Below are 16,668 nucleotides of genomic sequence, written 5' to 3' on the forward strand. Positions count from 1 at the left end.
AAATTTTTTATTTAAGTCAATAAATTATTAGAAAGTTTTTATTTAAGTGATTGAATTGTTAAATTTTTTTAAAGTCCAACTAGTGATGTTCAAGCGACAATTCGACGATCAAAATGGTTGATCGATACCAATTGATGAGTAGCAGAGCTTACCTTAAATCCTAATTGATTTGATAGTAAGTGTTAGAGATTAGGGGTGAGCCTTTGATCGAATCAAGTGAAAAAATTTTGAGTTAACGAGTCGTATTTTATCATCGTATTTTATCATCCTAATTTGATTTGAAATGTTTACGAATCGAGTCGAGTCGAATCAAGTAAAATTGTTCGAGTTATATTAAAAAACTAAACATGTCAATTAAAATATTATTGCAGTAAACTAATTCCATGTTTGAGCACATAAATTTGAAACTATATATATTAAAAAATAATAAGATAAGCTTGAATAATTAATTTATTTATTTAGGTCCCAAAATTATTTTTTTTAGAAAATTTTTAAAATTTTAAGTTTCTTTATATATGCTTTAGAATTTTTTTTAAAATTTTATAATATTTTAAAAGTATAAATGTTAAAATTTTTAAAAATATTTTAAGTTTTAATTTTTTTTTGAATTTTTTTGTAATTTTTGTTGAGAGAGAGACTAATTTGCTCATTTTAAAAATTGAAAAGGACCAAAGGGGTATTTACATTAATATGTTATTAGAAATATTCGAATTATTTGAGTTATTTGAATTGTAAAATTCAACTTGGACTTGAACTCAAAACTCGAATTACTTATTTAAGTTGACTCAAACAACTCGATTCGATTAACTCGAAATTTAATTTTCTTTTTTATTTTTTCGAATCGAATTTTGTTCATCCCACCGGAGATAAAAAAATTATTTAGATTTTAGTTTGCAGATTTGTAATGTTCAAAGTTGTAAACATGCTAATAATACTCTTATTTAATTTATAATTTTTCATTAATCACTATTTACAAATATAACTTTCAAGTAAATTTCATATACAATGAATGATAGGTATCTTTAAAAAGGAATGAACCTTAATATGGCTAGACAACATTTTTCACCATAAATTATAAAATTAAAATTTGTCCACCAAATAATTTATTACAAAATCTCTAAATGATAAATCTAGAAAGAGATTATTCTAAATAGAAAAGTTAAAACCAAAATCACGATAAAAAAAATCTAAAACGACATTAAAATCCTAAAAGTATTCTTAATCAATACTAAGAATTCTTTCTTTCGAGCATTTGCTTGAACCAATATGCTGAGAGCTTGGGATATCTCTTGAGATCATTGTGATCAACATACACCAGACCAAATCTCGAGGTATATCCTAATAACCATTCGAAATTATCTAGAATTGACCAAGCAAAGTAGCCGGTAACATTAGCTCCATCGTCCATAGCTCTTTTCAATTCCTTTAAGTAGCTTCTATAAAAGTTTACTCTATTAATATCATATAACGATTCAAGAAATGTGAGATTGCCAGGATCATCCATTCCTGTCGTTAATTAACAAAACAAAATAATAATTAGATACACTTTCTTTAAAGAAATAAAAAATGGACAAACAAAAAAATTATATTCGAGTGGAAATATTTGTCGTCTCACCATTTTCAGAAAGAATTATATTTGGGCTTCCATAACGTTTTGTTACATACGTCACTGCTTTGTACATACCCCATGGAACTTCATATAACCATTCGGAGTGAGCCTATATTTATTGTAAATTAGACATTTGAGCTAGAATTGACATGATTAAGAATATTAAAGATTGAAAATGCCATCAAATTTTTATTTCTGAGATAAACATCTTAAATTTGCCACCAAAGTCAAAATTGAGCATAATACTTTTTATATATTAATTTATGTTTTGTAAAAAGCATTATTAATAGATTGAAAAAGTTGATGATGTAATTGCACAATAATTACCCGGTGACCGATTGGCACACCATTGCGTTCATCTGTTAAATGACAACATAAATTAATTAGTTCATAGTAAGGAAACAATAAAAAAAAATTCTATGAAAAAAAGAGATGATGAAATTACAAGCAAACCCAGTATTCCAATCTTGTTGGTAACCAGTTACATTGGACGGAGGTTGATGCGGCTCGTATATGTAGTACGAAGTATAATGGTTCACACAAAGAACATCAAATGAGTTTCTCACTTTCTCCACTTCACTTTTGGTGAATTTTGGAAGCCTTTCTCTTACAATTTTCTGCATCGTCCTTGGATATTTTCCATAAACTAGAGGGTGCAAAAACCTACAAAATCATATTCAATAACAATATGTTTTGGATATGAATTTTTGAAAGAAAATGAAGCTAAAACAACGAGGACCTGTTGGTATATTTTTGGTCTTTTGGATGAGAAATGTTTCATTTATTATATTTTCGAAAAACATATAAGCATTTCTATAGGATGATTAATTTGTCTATTCATCAGAGATTTTACCACCCAATATGAAAGTCTCTTGCTCGTTGTGCAGCATAGTTGTCAGCTTTAGATCTTGTTAGAGGTTCGTACCAAACAAAGTCCAAGAAAATACCTATTCTTCCATTTTGTTTAGCCTGAAAAGAGACCTCATCAAATTCATTCAAATAAGTGTATTAGACATCTACGTAAATATATAAAAAACAACAATTTCTAGACAATTACTTGATATTTTTCACGATATCTTTTAACAGCTTCTGCATGACTTAAAATCAAATGATGTGCTGCAATCTAAGGCTCGGTGGCAGAGTTTCCATCAGTGCAATTTCCAAATTGCTTTGAACATCTATTAGGAGGGTTGATGCCATTGTCAAAACCAAGAGCAGCAACCACTCTCGGTTCATTGAAAGTCATCCAAGTCTTTACTCTATCACCAAATGTCTTGAAACAAAATTTTGCATAATCAGCAAAATCCTGGCTACAAAATTCAAATCACAGTAAAATTATTTTCCAATTTAAGCAAAATTTCTCAAATATTAGCTTTTCTCTTTGAAAAATATTTATTGTTTTTGGACTTACATAACTTGTCTGTCCAGCAAACCTAAATATTTTTCTTGAAGTGCTAGTGGCAAATCGTAGTGATACAAATTCGCATGTGGAGTGATTCCTGCGTTCATGCCACATGTTATATTAACTATGCTCAACATGTGTATGTATCTGTATCTATACGTACCTTTTTCTAGCAAATAGTCAATCAATCTATTATGTAGTCAACTCCTTTCCAGTTTACCTCTCCTGTCCCATCTACAAGTATGATTTTTTAATTATTAGTCTTAAAATGTATATGATAATTATTTCAAATTAGTTGATTATTGATATAATCGAAACAAATAGCTTATATACTTGGGAAAATTCTCGACCACGAGATCGAAAATCGATGGGCGTCAAAATTCAACATCTGCATCAAATCAACATCTTCCTGCAAACAAGAAGAAAGACAATAGGTAGTGATAAAATTGGAAGCATGGGGAGCTTCACACAGGAATAAGAAAGTGAATGCTTTTCTTGTAATGCAATGTGAAATAAAAAAGGAAAAATGATACCTTATAGCGATGGTATTGATCAATAGAAACTTCACCAGTCTCATTATTTGCAATACGTCCTGTTTCAAGTCATAAAAAAAAGGCCACAAAGAAGAAAAAGAAAAAAGAGAGACCATTTCATTTAACTTGGAGTTTTAACAAATGCATCCCATATGCTAGGCCCTCTACCATTTTCGCTAGCCATTCCTTCCACTTGGTACGCTGATGCTGCTGTTCCAAATAAGAATCCCTCTGGAAAACTTTCTCTACTCAAGCCTCCAGTGTCAAAATGCTGCTGTGAATGGGAATTTGCATATAAAGTTGTGCTAAAAAAAGTGAAAGATAGTAAAATCACTAAAGGCTTCATGGTGGTTAAGGCTTGGTTTTCTTAATGAATTAAAAACCTTGTTATCCATCCCTATTTATAGAGAGGTGTGGGATGGAAAATTTTGATGCCAAATGATTTTTTCATAATATAATATTTTGAAATCAAATAAAAAAAAATCAAATCTTTTAAACAATATTTTATTGGTTTAGAGAATCTATAACTAACTATATAAATAATGAAAAGAGAAAATATTTAAGAAATGAACTTTTGTTATAAGTTGGATTTTATGATATAGTTTGATTTGAGTAGGAGGTTGGAAGCTTTCAAGCATCAAATGTAGTGTCACTGTCAAGGGTCGTCAACAATCTGGATAAGAGATGTTACATCGATATTACACTTATTTAAGAATAATAAGTTAATATGATATTATACATATAATAATATGTTGACATATTAAATTCTGGAAATAACATAATATAATGAATTTAATAATTATTGTTTAGTAAATATTTAAATTTAAAAATTTTAAAAATATAAATACTAAAAATAGCTAAATTAAAATACAATACTAAATCCATAATTTTTGTAAAATATAAGGAGTAATAGCAAATTTCAACCAAGTAATATATACTGTAGCCTACTGCCCTTCACCAACTTTACTATTACTATATGGTAATAATTATTGGTCCTTTTAGATAGCAACTGTATATGAATGACGCAAACACTGTTGTTGCTGCTACAAAAACCGAGCCGACCACGTGGGTCATGGACAGTGACGATGATGATGGCTTCAAAACCCTTCAGCTATACATACATACACATATATATACAAACACATACATGGAGATGCATGGATATTAATTTGCAAAACGAAGACATATCCAACAGACATCAACAAAAACAGGGTTTTGAAACTTTTATATATACGAGGTAGGGTTTTCACATAGAGCTGGCATGCAGAGTATGATGATAATGATGATGATGGGATGATTAGTTTAAATTGGTGTTTCTCATAATGTTTAGTGAGATAAGGGATAGGGTTCATTGGTTTCATATACATATAATGAATCGTACAGGAACTTGGACGGGTATGAGGCAGGAAATTTTTTTTTTTACTCTTTGATCTAACGTATAAAAATTATTTTATTTTATTTTTTTAATATAAAAGATAAAATGTAATCTACTGGTTTTTATAATACTTTTACCAATTTTTATACTATCCTATTGACATATAAGGGTTGTGTCTAAGAACAAAGGTGGAAAATACACAAAAGAGTACGATATATCTTACTAAAAAACCATTGGAAAATAGAAATACCCTATATAACAATACTCGAGGGTAAGACCTAGAAAAAACACTTGACATAGAGCCCAACAACAATATGAACAAAACAAGACGATGATATAGTGAGTCAGGGACTCAGTGGTGAACCCAAACCAGCAGAGGCATCACTGCATGAGCCAAGTGGAGCATTAATGCATGCATGCATGACCGAGAGACTAAAGAAACAAAAGCCTTGAAGTTTGAGACGCAGTTGCCGCCTGGCTATGCAATATTTACAGATACTATGTTATGGGGAAAAGCTTTGAAAGGCACTTATGGAATAATCAAAGCCTTCAACTCATTCAAGTGTTCTTTACAGTGAAAGGTACACCAGGCTTTTCATGGCTACTCAGTACTCTTAATTCAGATTTTTTTTTTCAGGCTGAGAACCGCAGACTTTCTTTCTTGTTTATTTATGGGTTGAATATGTCATGATTAAAACATTGTATCCAATATTTTAAGATTGTATCACGTTATACTTAAAAATTTATAAAAAAAATTTAAATTTTTAAGTGATGATGCGACACAATATTAAAGACTAAAGTTTTATATTGTTAAGTTTTAGGAGCTAAAATAAATTTAGTTACCAAATTCAAACATTAAAGTGGATAAAAAAGTACATGAAGCAAAGTGGAATCAATTGTTAAGTTCGATGAACTAAAAATTATATTGTACTTACATAAAATATTCAAGATATTGATTTTGTGTAAATCAAAACTTAATATTGCATGAATAATAATTTTAAGATATTTAAATTAATTATATATTGTTCACAAATAATAAAATTACACGAAATTCGAATCGATGAAGAAAATTATCACAACAAACTTGAGAACTAAAATTGCTAGAGTTTTTAGTATTTATTTATAATAGTTATAATTAATTATATTTAAATAAAATTATTAGTATTTATTTATAAGTCTTTTCCTATTTTTTATTTTATTTAATGATAAGATGTCATATTATTATTTATTAATACTACATAAAATGATAAAAGTATTATGGAGCCCTTGTACTAGGGGTTGAATTGCATTTTGCCTCCCTCTACCAAAAAAAAATGCAAATTAGTCTTTTTATGTTTGATTAAAGAGCAAACAAGCCATTTCTACTATTAAAAACTAGTCTATATACATCAGTATGACGTGCAAATGGCTTATCATGTGTCACTGTCCAGTTATTCCGTCAACCACTTTAGTTTTTAACAATACAAATAGATGAATTTTTTAATATAAATGGTAATTTACTTTTTGATCTAATATACGGAAATTAATTTACTCGTTTTTATAATAAAGGGGGTAAAATACAATTTAACTCCTAATATAAAGATATGTATAAAACTTTTACCTACATAAAACTCATACTCAAAGGTTACATCAATAAGTAATTAGTTCTGTCGATTAGCAATATAATATGCCAAATGATACAATGGAGCAGCCTTTGCAGTATCAAAACAAGCAAGCTATTGAACAGCTTGATTCATCAAATGGTAAGCAAAATTTTTAGCCTCGTCAATACCCATCACCTTTGGATAAGTTGCCTTATTACTAACCAAGTCCTTGCCTGCTGTCTTCCCCAACTCCATTGATGACTTAGTCACATCCAAAATATCATCCACCACTTGAAATAACAACCCTATAAACCTTGCATATATTCTAACCTTTTCATTATTATTATCATTTCCACCCCCTATTATTACACCACAAACAACACAAGCTTCTAATAGCTTAGCTGTTTTATGAACATGAATGAACTCTAATTCTTTCAAGCTCACTACTTTTCCTTCACTCTCAATATCCACTAATTGACCTGCCACAAGCCCTTTTGACCCTATTGCTGAACTCAACTCGGCAAAAACTCGAACCAGACGATCTGGTGAAACGTTATTTGCTTTACAAGCAATGTATTCGAAAGCAAGGGAAAGAAGTGCATCACCGGCAAGAACAGCGGTTGATTCACCGAAAACTTTGTGGTTTGTTGGTTTACCTCTTCGAAGATCATCGTTGTCCATACAAGGAAAGTCATCATGGATTAACGATGCTGTATGTATCATTTCTATAGCACAAGCTATTGGCATTGCTAATGATTCATCACCTCCTACTAGTTCACATGAAGCAATACAAAGAATGGGACGTACACGTTTGCCACCAGCTAGAAGAGAGTACCTCATTGCTTCATTAAGTTTTCATGGATGTCGCAATGGTATTACTTCATCAAGCATTTTGTTAATCTTTTTGGCCTTCATGGCCATGTATGCTTCAAATTCGAATCCTTGAAATGGACTGCCTTGCATAATGAAGCTTTTGAATTGGTATGTGCCGTATTTGTTGAACTGAGTGTTATTTAGAAGGATGGAAAAACATGAATTGCTCAATAAATTTCGTATCGACCTGTCCCGCTCCATTATCATCCCTAATTAGTTATAGTTAAATTATTAAACTATTAATAAACTATTAAAAATATAGGGGTTAAATTGATGAAAAAGAACAAATTGCTTCTAACCTTATAATAAATTGGCATTCTAGGTATCTATCCTATTAATTGCAAGCATTCTCATTAAACTAAATATTTATTTATAATAATTAATAATTGTATAAGAATTAAAATTAATAGTTTAATAATTGTATAATAATTATTAATTATTATAAATAAATATTTAGTTTAATGAGAATATTTTCAATTAATAGGATAAATACCTAGAATGCCTATGTATTATAATGTTAGAAGCAATTTATTGTTTTCCACCAATTTAATAGAAAGTAAATAAATAAGGACACTTGATGATAGTGATAACTATTTTAATTAATAACCTATAAGATAACCAGCAATTTAATCCATGTGAAAATAATGAGGTAATTTAATCTTTATAATGTTTAAAATTGAGTAGATAAGTACAATTGAAGTAATACTAACACTTTTCACTACTAAAAATTAATAAAATTGAGCAAATAATTACAAATTTTTTAAACTATTTTTTATAGGTTTTAATCATATCTACTTTTTTTGACACAATGTATAGAATTATCCTGTAACACTCCAAACCTAACCTAGATGTTATGACCAGATCTGGAGGTGTTATCTAAATTCGTTCGAAAATCCATAAACCATTTTGAAACAGTAAAATAATTAAAGCCAACATGGAGTGAAAAAACTCCAGTTTGATTGAGGAAAACTTCCTTTTAGATAATGTATTAGTTCTGCTGATGGTTACTTGTAAAATCACTTAGTTTTGCAGTGGAATTTCTTAGTTAAATAAAGTTTTGGAAAACACGATTTGATTTTGAAGTCCATAATTTGCATAAAGATTTGATGTCATCTAAAATGTTTTAATGGTTCTAAATGAAAAATAAAACAAAAAACTGGATTTAAAAACAGTTCCAAAAATTCAAAACAGTCCCAAATTTCGAAATAGTCCAACGGAATGAAATTAGATTAAATAGGACAAAGTTAAGGAAATGCAAAGCAAATATGTAAAACCGAGCTTTCGTTACACCGATCCGTCTTATGTCTGAGGGTTACCTAAGAATCAAACAATCAGAGAGTGAGCTTACAATCTCAGTGTATAACTCAATACATACAATAAATTAGATAATCATGCTTAAACAGACTACGGAACTGATATAGACATCAATGCATAGCAAATACAGATTCAAATGCATAACAGATATAGATTCAAATCCTACCATTATTCACTACGCACCATTTCCAACCATCCCTAAACACTAATTAGGGCATTAAATACCCATCCAACCCCACATACCTCTAAGTGATCATATGTCACTTTATAGAATATATGCAGACTAAGCCCATGATCAAAATGTCGTAACCCACCTGAAATAGATATATGTGCCTGAGTCACCAAATATGATAGATAAATTAAACTACTCACACTTCCTCCATAATTATAATCCCACCCCAATGTATATGTAGAACTAAACAAATATCATTTACATGTATTACATACATGCTTTACACATCAGATTTAGATAATATTAACATATAACAGGTCATGCTATCACATCTAACATACTACTCATGCGTTCATAAATCATATTTAACACTAACAGAACATAAAAAATAATGATTTATAGACCAATGTGTACCACACGAACCCTATGGAAGGGCTATATTCGATTCATACGATGATTACGACCTTAGGGATAAATTTTAAATTTTGGGCTCACACGTCTGTGTGGCCCACTTGCCTACTTGGCTAGCCCATGTGGCCTACAAGGCCCAATTGACCTAAACTGTAACAGCCTAATTTTCAGTAGTATCGGAACAGTGATTCGAGATCACTAAATCCGACAAATGAGTAGGAAATATTATTAATTTAGTGAGTATAAATTAAATGTGAAGTTAGGAAAAATTTTGAAATAGTGAATAGTATACTAAAAATAAATATTAAAATAATTAGAATCGAAAACGAGGTATCGAGACCTCGATAATTTTAAATCAAGCCATAAATATTTTTATAAATATTTATGGAGTGTTAATATGTTAGTTTTAAAGTTTCGTCAATAAATTTTAAAGTTCTGATAGTTAATTGAACAAAAAGGACTAAATTGTATCAAATGCAAAATTGTGAGAAATGATTAAATAGCTTAATTGATAAAAGAAAGAGGGTTTAAAAGGAAAATAGACCCAAATTCTATTTTTTCTGGATGGCAAGGGCATGAAATCAGCAAGAAAATAGGGAGAATTAAGGGCAAAATTGCAAAATTGCAAAATTTACTTAATAAAGCTAGGACCAAAGTGAAATTATCTAGATTTCTCTTTATTTTTCTGTATTCTCATCAGAAAAACGTCATGGAAGGGTTCTATTAAGCTGGTTTTTCATATTTGTTCTTCAAGTAAGTTCAATTTCTGATTATTTCTTGAAATTTTTGTGTTTTTGTGACTTTTACAACTAGGTCCTATTGTTGAATTCATTAGTTTTTGATTCTATGAAAGAAATTGAAAGTTTCTATACATATGTGCTGGAAGTATATGATGATTTGGCATGGAATTAGAGCTTTAAATTGTTTATATGTTGATTTTATTGTAAGAATTGAATAGAAAGTGAATGTTTGGGACCTAATTGTAAAAGAGTTTGAAGTTAGAGTTTTATGTGGAAATTCTGAAATTCAATAGTTATGAAATAACTTATAATGTTTATTAAAAGTATTAATTGAGAAAATTATCTTAATTGAGGGGTTAATTGAGCAAGGACTGAATTGTATGAATTGTGAAATTTGGGGCAAAATGAAAATCAACATTTTGCACTAAAACTGTTTTGGACAGCAGCAGTAGCCTAAATTTGAAAAATCGCCAAAAATTGTAGAAATGGAATTAGAGGATGAATAAAATATGAAATTAAAGATTATTGAGTCTAGTTTCTTATAGAAGAAATAATGTAAGCAATGGAATTGTAAATCATGAGATATGATAAATTTTGTGAGACAAGGTCAGAATGATTTCGGGTTCCCCTGTTCTGACTTTGTAAAATCATAAAAAATTGGATAAAAATAATTAGGGGCTTAAATTTATATGTTTAGAATATTGAATGAGTCTATTTTCAAGAGAAACAAACGGGAATATCATTCGAATCCTGTACGAGGAGATAATTAATTTTTAGTGAAGAAGGGTTGGAACTGTCGACAGCAGAACATGAGAGACTTCAATGAATAAACTGTATTAATTGGCCCAACCAAAAATTATGAAAATTTTATGGTAATAAGATATATAAATATAGTTTCTGAAAAAATTTATGGATCTTAATTTGGAGTTCTGTAGCTCAAGATAAAAATAATTTAGTATCTATGACATAGATGGACAGCTTGAATATTCACATAAGTAGATAGTGAAAATTATAGATAATGTTACTTACAAGTGTGTTGTGTATATTAAGGATATGGATGGAGAGGAGGGGGAGGAAAATATACAAAAATATATGAATGACTCGTATATAAATTGATCACATGCCCGATTATAATCGATAAGTGTTGAATTCGAAACGATATAATGTTTTATTTGGAATATTTATTATGAAATTATGATTATCGCTATAATACAAAAATCGAACTTGTGAGTTTATATAACTAAATTTAGTGACCATTTGTTAATATTATTAAATTTCAATATTATTTTATGAATGGTGATTAATATTTATGTATGTTAATTGTTGAAAATAAGTAAATTATGTACAAAAGTTATGAAATTAAACTGAGAATTTCGGAGGAACGGAACGCAGGAAATGAGTACAATCTTTCAGTGAAAAAGATGAATTGACGGTAAATTACCCAAGTAAAACGAGATTCAGCATTTTTTGCGAATTCTCGTGTTTGCTTTCCGTTTAGCTCTTACGAGCTTCCGTTAACTCATATGAGTTTCAGTTAACCCTTTTGGGGTTTCAGTTCAGCTCTGATGAGCTTCAGTTAGCCTCCAGGCTTCCGTTTAGCACTTATGTGCTTCAGTTAGCCTCCGGGCTTCTGTTTAGCACTTATGTGCTTCAGTTAGCCTTCAGGCTTCCGTTTAACACTTATGTGCTTCAGTTAGATTTCGGGCTTCAGATCACGATGTACTCAAATCCGTAAGCTGTTCCTTGGATGGACAAGTTGGTAAGTCGTAAATGTAACATGTGGAAAAATAAATGTAAGTAATGTTATCATTATTATTATTGAGCTCAATTATGTGATTTTATCATTCAGAGATTGTGTTTGACAGGATATGTTAGTAAATTATGAGTATGTGAATCAAAGTGACAGAATTTAAACACCTAATGAGGTTGAGCTGATTCACACGAATTTGTCATTTGAAATTGTGATTGACAGGAAGAAACAGTGAATTACATGCTTATCAATGGTTACACATAATTATCTGAAAAACAAGAAAAAATGACGGTTATTGATATATGGAAATGTAAGACATTGATATATGAATGTGGAATATGTTTGATAAATGTGTTCATTCTTAACTATGGAATTATGTACCTCATGTGTACTATTTGCATAAAGATGATATTTCAAATACTTTGGTGAGTAAAGCTTAAATATGAAATAGTATGAAATCGAGACAAGTTGTTAATGAAAATATATTTAAATTATCTGTAAGTGTTTTGTACTCCTCGGTAATGCCTCGTACTCTGTTCTGGCGACGGATACGGGTAGGGGGTGTTACATAAACCATGTGGCATCGACAGTCCAGTTTTTCAGCTTTCAGTTGTTCACTATTTTTCAAGTTTTTGTTACACATCTGGAAGTTTTCCGATGTAGGTTCCAAAAACAAGTATTTTGGCACCTAAAAGCATAATACACTTAACGAATTAGCCAACAATAGCAAATCGATTTGAGAGGATAAATTCCTTGATTTTCCTAAAATATCAATCCAACCCACAAAACGATTAACCCAAACAGCCACAACGGTTCCAAATTGGCATAAATCCCTTAACCTCGGACGTAAATAACACCTTCACAAGCCGTAATCCTCTGATGGATTAATCGTTCCGTAACCTTCACCTAGATATCCCAAAAGATTAATAATAGAAAACACAACACTTAAACCCCAACTTACCAAAAAAAACAAATAATGAAAGGAAAAATTTCAGTAATAGAAGAAACAAATATCGAAGTACTTACTCAAGAACTGAGTTATAAACAATTCAATCAACACCCACCACCAAAATTGAGTACCACAAGAACAACAAGTCAAGAACACAGAAAATTTTGGGAAACAAAATCAAGAAAGGAAGAAAGAAAATTCGAAGACCTTCCTTTTCTAGAATCCACATGAAAAGGAAAGAGAAACAAAGTGAACTGAATAGGGAGAAAAGAAGGAATGTGCAAAGTGGGGAAAGTTTTTGAAAAATCTTTTTTTTTTAATTTCAAAATAAAATAAAGATAATAAAATAAAATCCAACTCAAAACTCAAAGATAAGTTGACTCCTTACCACTAAACTAGCAAGATCATTTTTAGCGCAAATTGTGTAAAAATAAAATTTAAGCGCAATAAACAGAAATAGGGACAGAAACAAAAATAGCAAAAAATTCAAAAAACGAGATTTGAATATATGACTTCAAACACATATCCAAAGCACTTAACTATTGAAGCAAATCACTTGACAAAATTTAACAAATCAAAGCTCAAATTTTTGTGGCTTTACATATCCATAGCCCCTCCCCAACCATAAATAGGAAGATAATATGTTTCAACGCACTTGAACTCACGTCCTCCTGCATTAACAACAACGCTAATACAATCGAGTTAAGACTCAATCATCAAAAATAATAAATCACATTTTTTTTAGAAAAATATAGATTTTACTTAAATTACATATACCTAACCCATGCTTGATGTAACATATAATAAATCACATATTTTCAACCTTTGGTTTTATAGGTTGGGTGTTAGATTTTTATCTACTTTTCTTTAACATTTAATTGAATTAAATTAGGGATCAGCCAAGTTTGGTTTGTAATTAATAAGAAAGAGTAAATGAACTGGATTTAATTTTGTTATTTTTATTTTTATTGAAAATTAATTTTATAATTTAATTAGTATAGTTGGTATCAGGTTTAGGTTGAGTTAATTTTTGGGGTTAAATTATAGAGTAAATTTAAAGTGTCTGTGCTCTGTACTTTTGAAATTTAATCTTTATATTTTTATTTTAGGAATTTAATATTTTTATTTTTCGAATTTAAAAATTTAAATTTAATTGTTAACAACATTAATTTTTTTTAAAAAAATGGATAGAAAAAGAGATGATGAAATTACAGACATTCCAATCTTGTATAAATTTTTAATAATACAAGTATGATTTTTTAATAATTAGTCTTAAACTATATATGGTAATTATTTCAAATTAGTTGATTATTGATATAATCGAAACAAATAGTTTATATACTTGGAAAATTTCTTGACCACGAGATCAAATAAGAAGAAACATGGGAAGCTTCAAACATGAATAAGAAAAGGAAAAAGGTACCTTATTGTAGCCTCTCTAACCCAGCCTAGACGTTATAACCAGATCATAATGACTACACTAACCATCGAAATGACTAAGTAAACCTTCGGACCATAAAACCCTAATTCAACTCATTTTGGAAAACAGCGGTTGCACTTGAATTCGTTTGAAAAATATTCCTCTATTGAGCCATCTATTCTTTAAGTCTCATTTTTATTATTGATAGTGGTGTTTTTGGAAACTCGTTGTTTGAAAAGTTCAAGAGCTAAAAATTATATTATCTTTACATGAAATATTCAAGATATTGATATTCTGTAAAATTGGAATCGGTGAAGAGAATTATCACCTTAAACTTGAGACCTAAAACTTCTAGAGTAATTGGCCAGAATCGATGATTTTATTGTGAACTAAATCTGCTAGAATTTTTAGTATTTATTTATAATAGTTATAATTAATTATGTAAAAATAAAATTATTAGTATTTATTTATAAATATTCCACTATTTTTTTATTTTATTTAATGATAAGATGTTATACTATTATTCACTAATAGTACATAAAATAGTAAAAGTAAAATAAAGGTTCTTGTACTAAGGGTCAGATTGCGTTTTGCCCCTTCTACTAAAAAAAAAGAGCAAATTAGTCTTTTTATGTTAGATTAAAGAGTAAATCTGTCCTCCTTTTAAAAATTTCACCCATTTCTATTATTAAAAATAGTCCTTATATGTCAACATGAAGTACACGTGACTCATCTTGTGTCACTGTCTAGTTAATCTGTTAGCCACGTTAGTTTTTAACAATACAAATAGATGGATTTTATAATAGAAATGACCAATTTACTCTTTGATTTAATGTACGAGAACTAATTTACTCGTTTTATTAATAGAAATGAAAAAATACAATTTGACTCCTAATATAAATATATGGATGATACTTTTACCTACATAAAACCCATACTCAAGGGTTACATCAACAAACATTTATTCCAGTTACATATTAACAAATACAAGTAATTAGTTCTGTCGATTAGCAATATAATATGCCAAATGATACAATGGAGCAGCCTTTGCAGTATCAAAACAAGCAAGCTGTTGAACAGCTTTATTCATCAAATGGTAGGCAAAATTTTTAGCCTCATCAATACCCATCACCTTTGGATAAGTTGCCTTATTACTAACCAAGTCCTTGCCTGCTGTCTTCCCCAACTCCATTGATGACTTAGTCACATCCAAAATATCATCCACCACTTGAAATAACAACCCTATACACCTTGCATATATCCTAACCTTTTCAATATCATTATCATCTCCACCCCCTATTATTACACCACAAACAACACAAGCTTCTAATAGCTTAGCTGTTTTATGAACATGAATGTACTCTAATTCCTTCAAGCTCACCACTTTTCCTTCACTCACAATATCCATAATTTGACCCGCCACAAGCCCTTTTGACCCTATTGCTGAACTTAACTCGGCAAAAACTCGAACCAGATGATCTGGTGAAACGTTATTTGCGTTACAAGCAATGTATTCGAAAGCAAGGGAAAGAAGTGCATCACCGGCAAGAACAGCGGTTGATTCACCGAAAACTTTGTGGTTTGTTGGTTTACCTCTTCGAAGATCATCGTTGTCCATACAAGGAAGGTCATCATGGATTAACGATGCTGTATGTATCATTTCTATAGCACAAGCTACTGGCATTGCTAATGATTCATCACCTCCCACTAGTTCACATGAAGCAATACAAAGAATGGGACGTACACGTTTGCCACCAGCTAGAAGAGAGTACCTCATTGCCTCATTAATTTTTAAAGGATGTCGCAATGGTATTGCTTCATCAAGTATTTTGTTAATCTTTTTGGCCTTTATGGCCATGTATGCTTCAAACTCGAATCCTTGAAATGGACTGCCTTGCATAATGAAGCTCTTGAATTGGTATGTAATGCCATTGTTGAACCAAGTGTTATTTATAAAGCTGGAAAACCCCGAATCGGCAATAAATTCCACATCAACCCGTCCTGTTCTATTATCATTAAATTTCATATTTCAGCATGAAATTAAACAAATTTGAATATGGCTAGCCATGCTTGTTGGTTAAGGACCTTATTGTAAGGGAATAATTAACATGCCAGCCAGCCTAAAGTTCTTTTTATTAATAAAAATAATTTAATTGATTTTATTTGATTGCATTTGATTTAAAATCTATTTCGTGAGAAATCATCTTAAAAATTTATTAATTAATATAATAGAAATTTGTCAAAAAATTCACTTATTCTTTAAAAACTATATTTAAGAACAAACTATCATTCTTTTAAGAAAATAATTTAACATACAATACCTGATCTCTTAAAATGGGTCGACCATAAGTAGAAGTTTGGTTTTGTTTTCCAGATAAGTTTCTGATAAAAAACTTTGTTTAATTCATCATTAAAACGTAGCCGTAAACGCAAGTTATAAGATTGAGATAAGATTCCGATCAAAATTTGTTATTGTTTTGCTTAGCTTAATCATAAATTTACTTGATCGTTATTGTTTATCTTATCCTTTAATTACG

At 29.9% G+C, this 16,668-nt stretch overlaps 2 protein-coding genes and 1 pseudogene across 2 annotated transcripts; all 3 read right to left on the bottom strand.

Annotated features, from left to right (window-relative positions):
- Positions 1 to 1,017: 1,017 nt before the first annotated feature.
- LOC121230472 (beta-glucosidase 44-like) lies at positions 1,018 to 3,955 on the bottom strand (annotated as a pseudogene).
- A 2,679-nt stretch (positions 3,956 to 6,634) lies between these two features.
- LOC121230474 (geranylgeranyl pyrophosphate synthase, chloroplastic-like) lies at positions 6,635 to 7,342 on the bottom strand. Its single transcript, XM_041115369.1, has one exon. It carries the CDS (start codon positions 7,340 to 7,342, stop codon positions 6,635 to 6,637), a length of 708 nt encoding a protein of 235 aa, XP_040971303.1.
- Positions 7,343 to 15,051: 7,709 nt separating this feature from the next.
- LOC107905272 (geranylgeranyl pyrophosphate synthase, chloroplastic) lies at positions 15,052 to 16,033 on the bottom strand. The gene has a single exon (XM_041115374.1). It carries the CDS (start codon positions 16,029 to 16,031, stop codon positions 15,126 to 15,128), a length of 906 nt encoding a protein of 301 aa, XP_040971308.1. The 5' UTR covers positions 16,032 to 16,033; the 3' UTR covers positions 15,052 to 15,125.
- Between the last annotated feature and the right edge of the window lie 635 nt (positions 16,034 to 16,668).

Source organism: Gossypium hirsutum, chromosome A01 (assembly GCF_007990345.1).
Source record: "Gossypium hirsutum isolate 1008001.06 chromosome A01, Gossypium_hirsutum_v2.1, whole genome shotgun sequence".
Classification (NCBI taxonomy): Eukaryota; Viridiplantae; Streptophyta; class Magnoliopsida; order Malvales; family Malvaceae; genus Gossypium; species Gossypium hirsutum.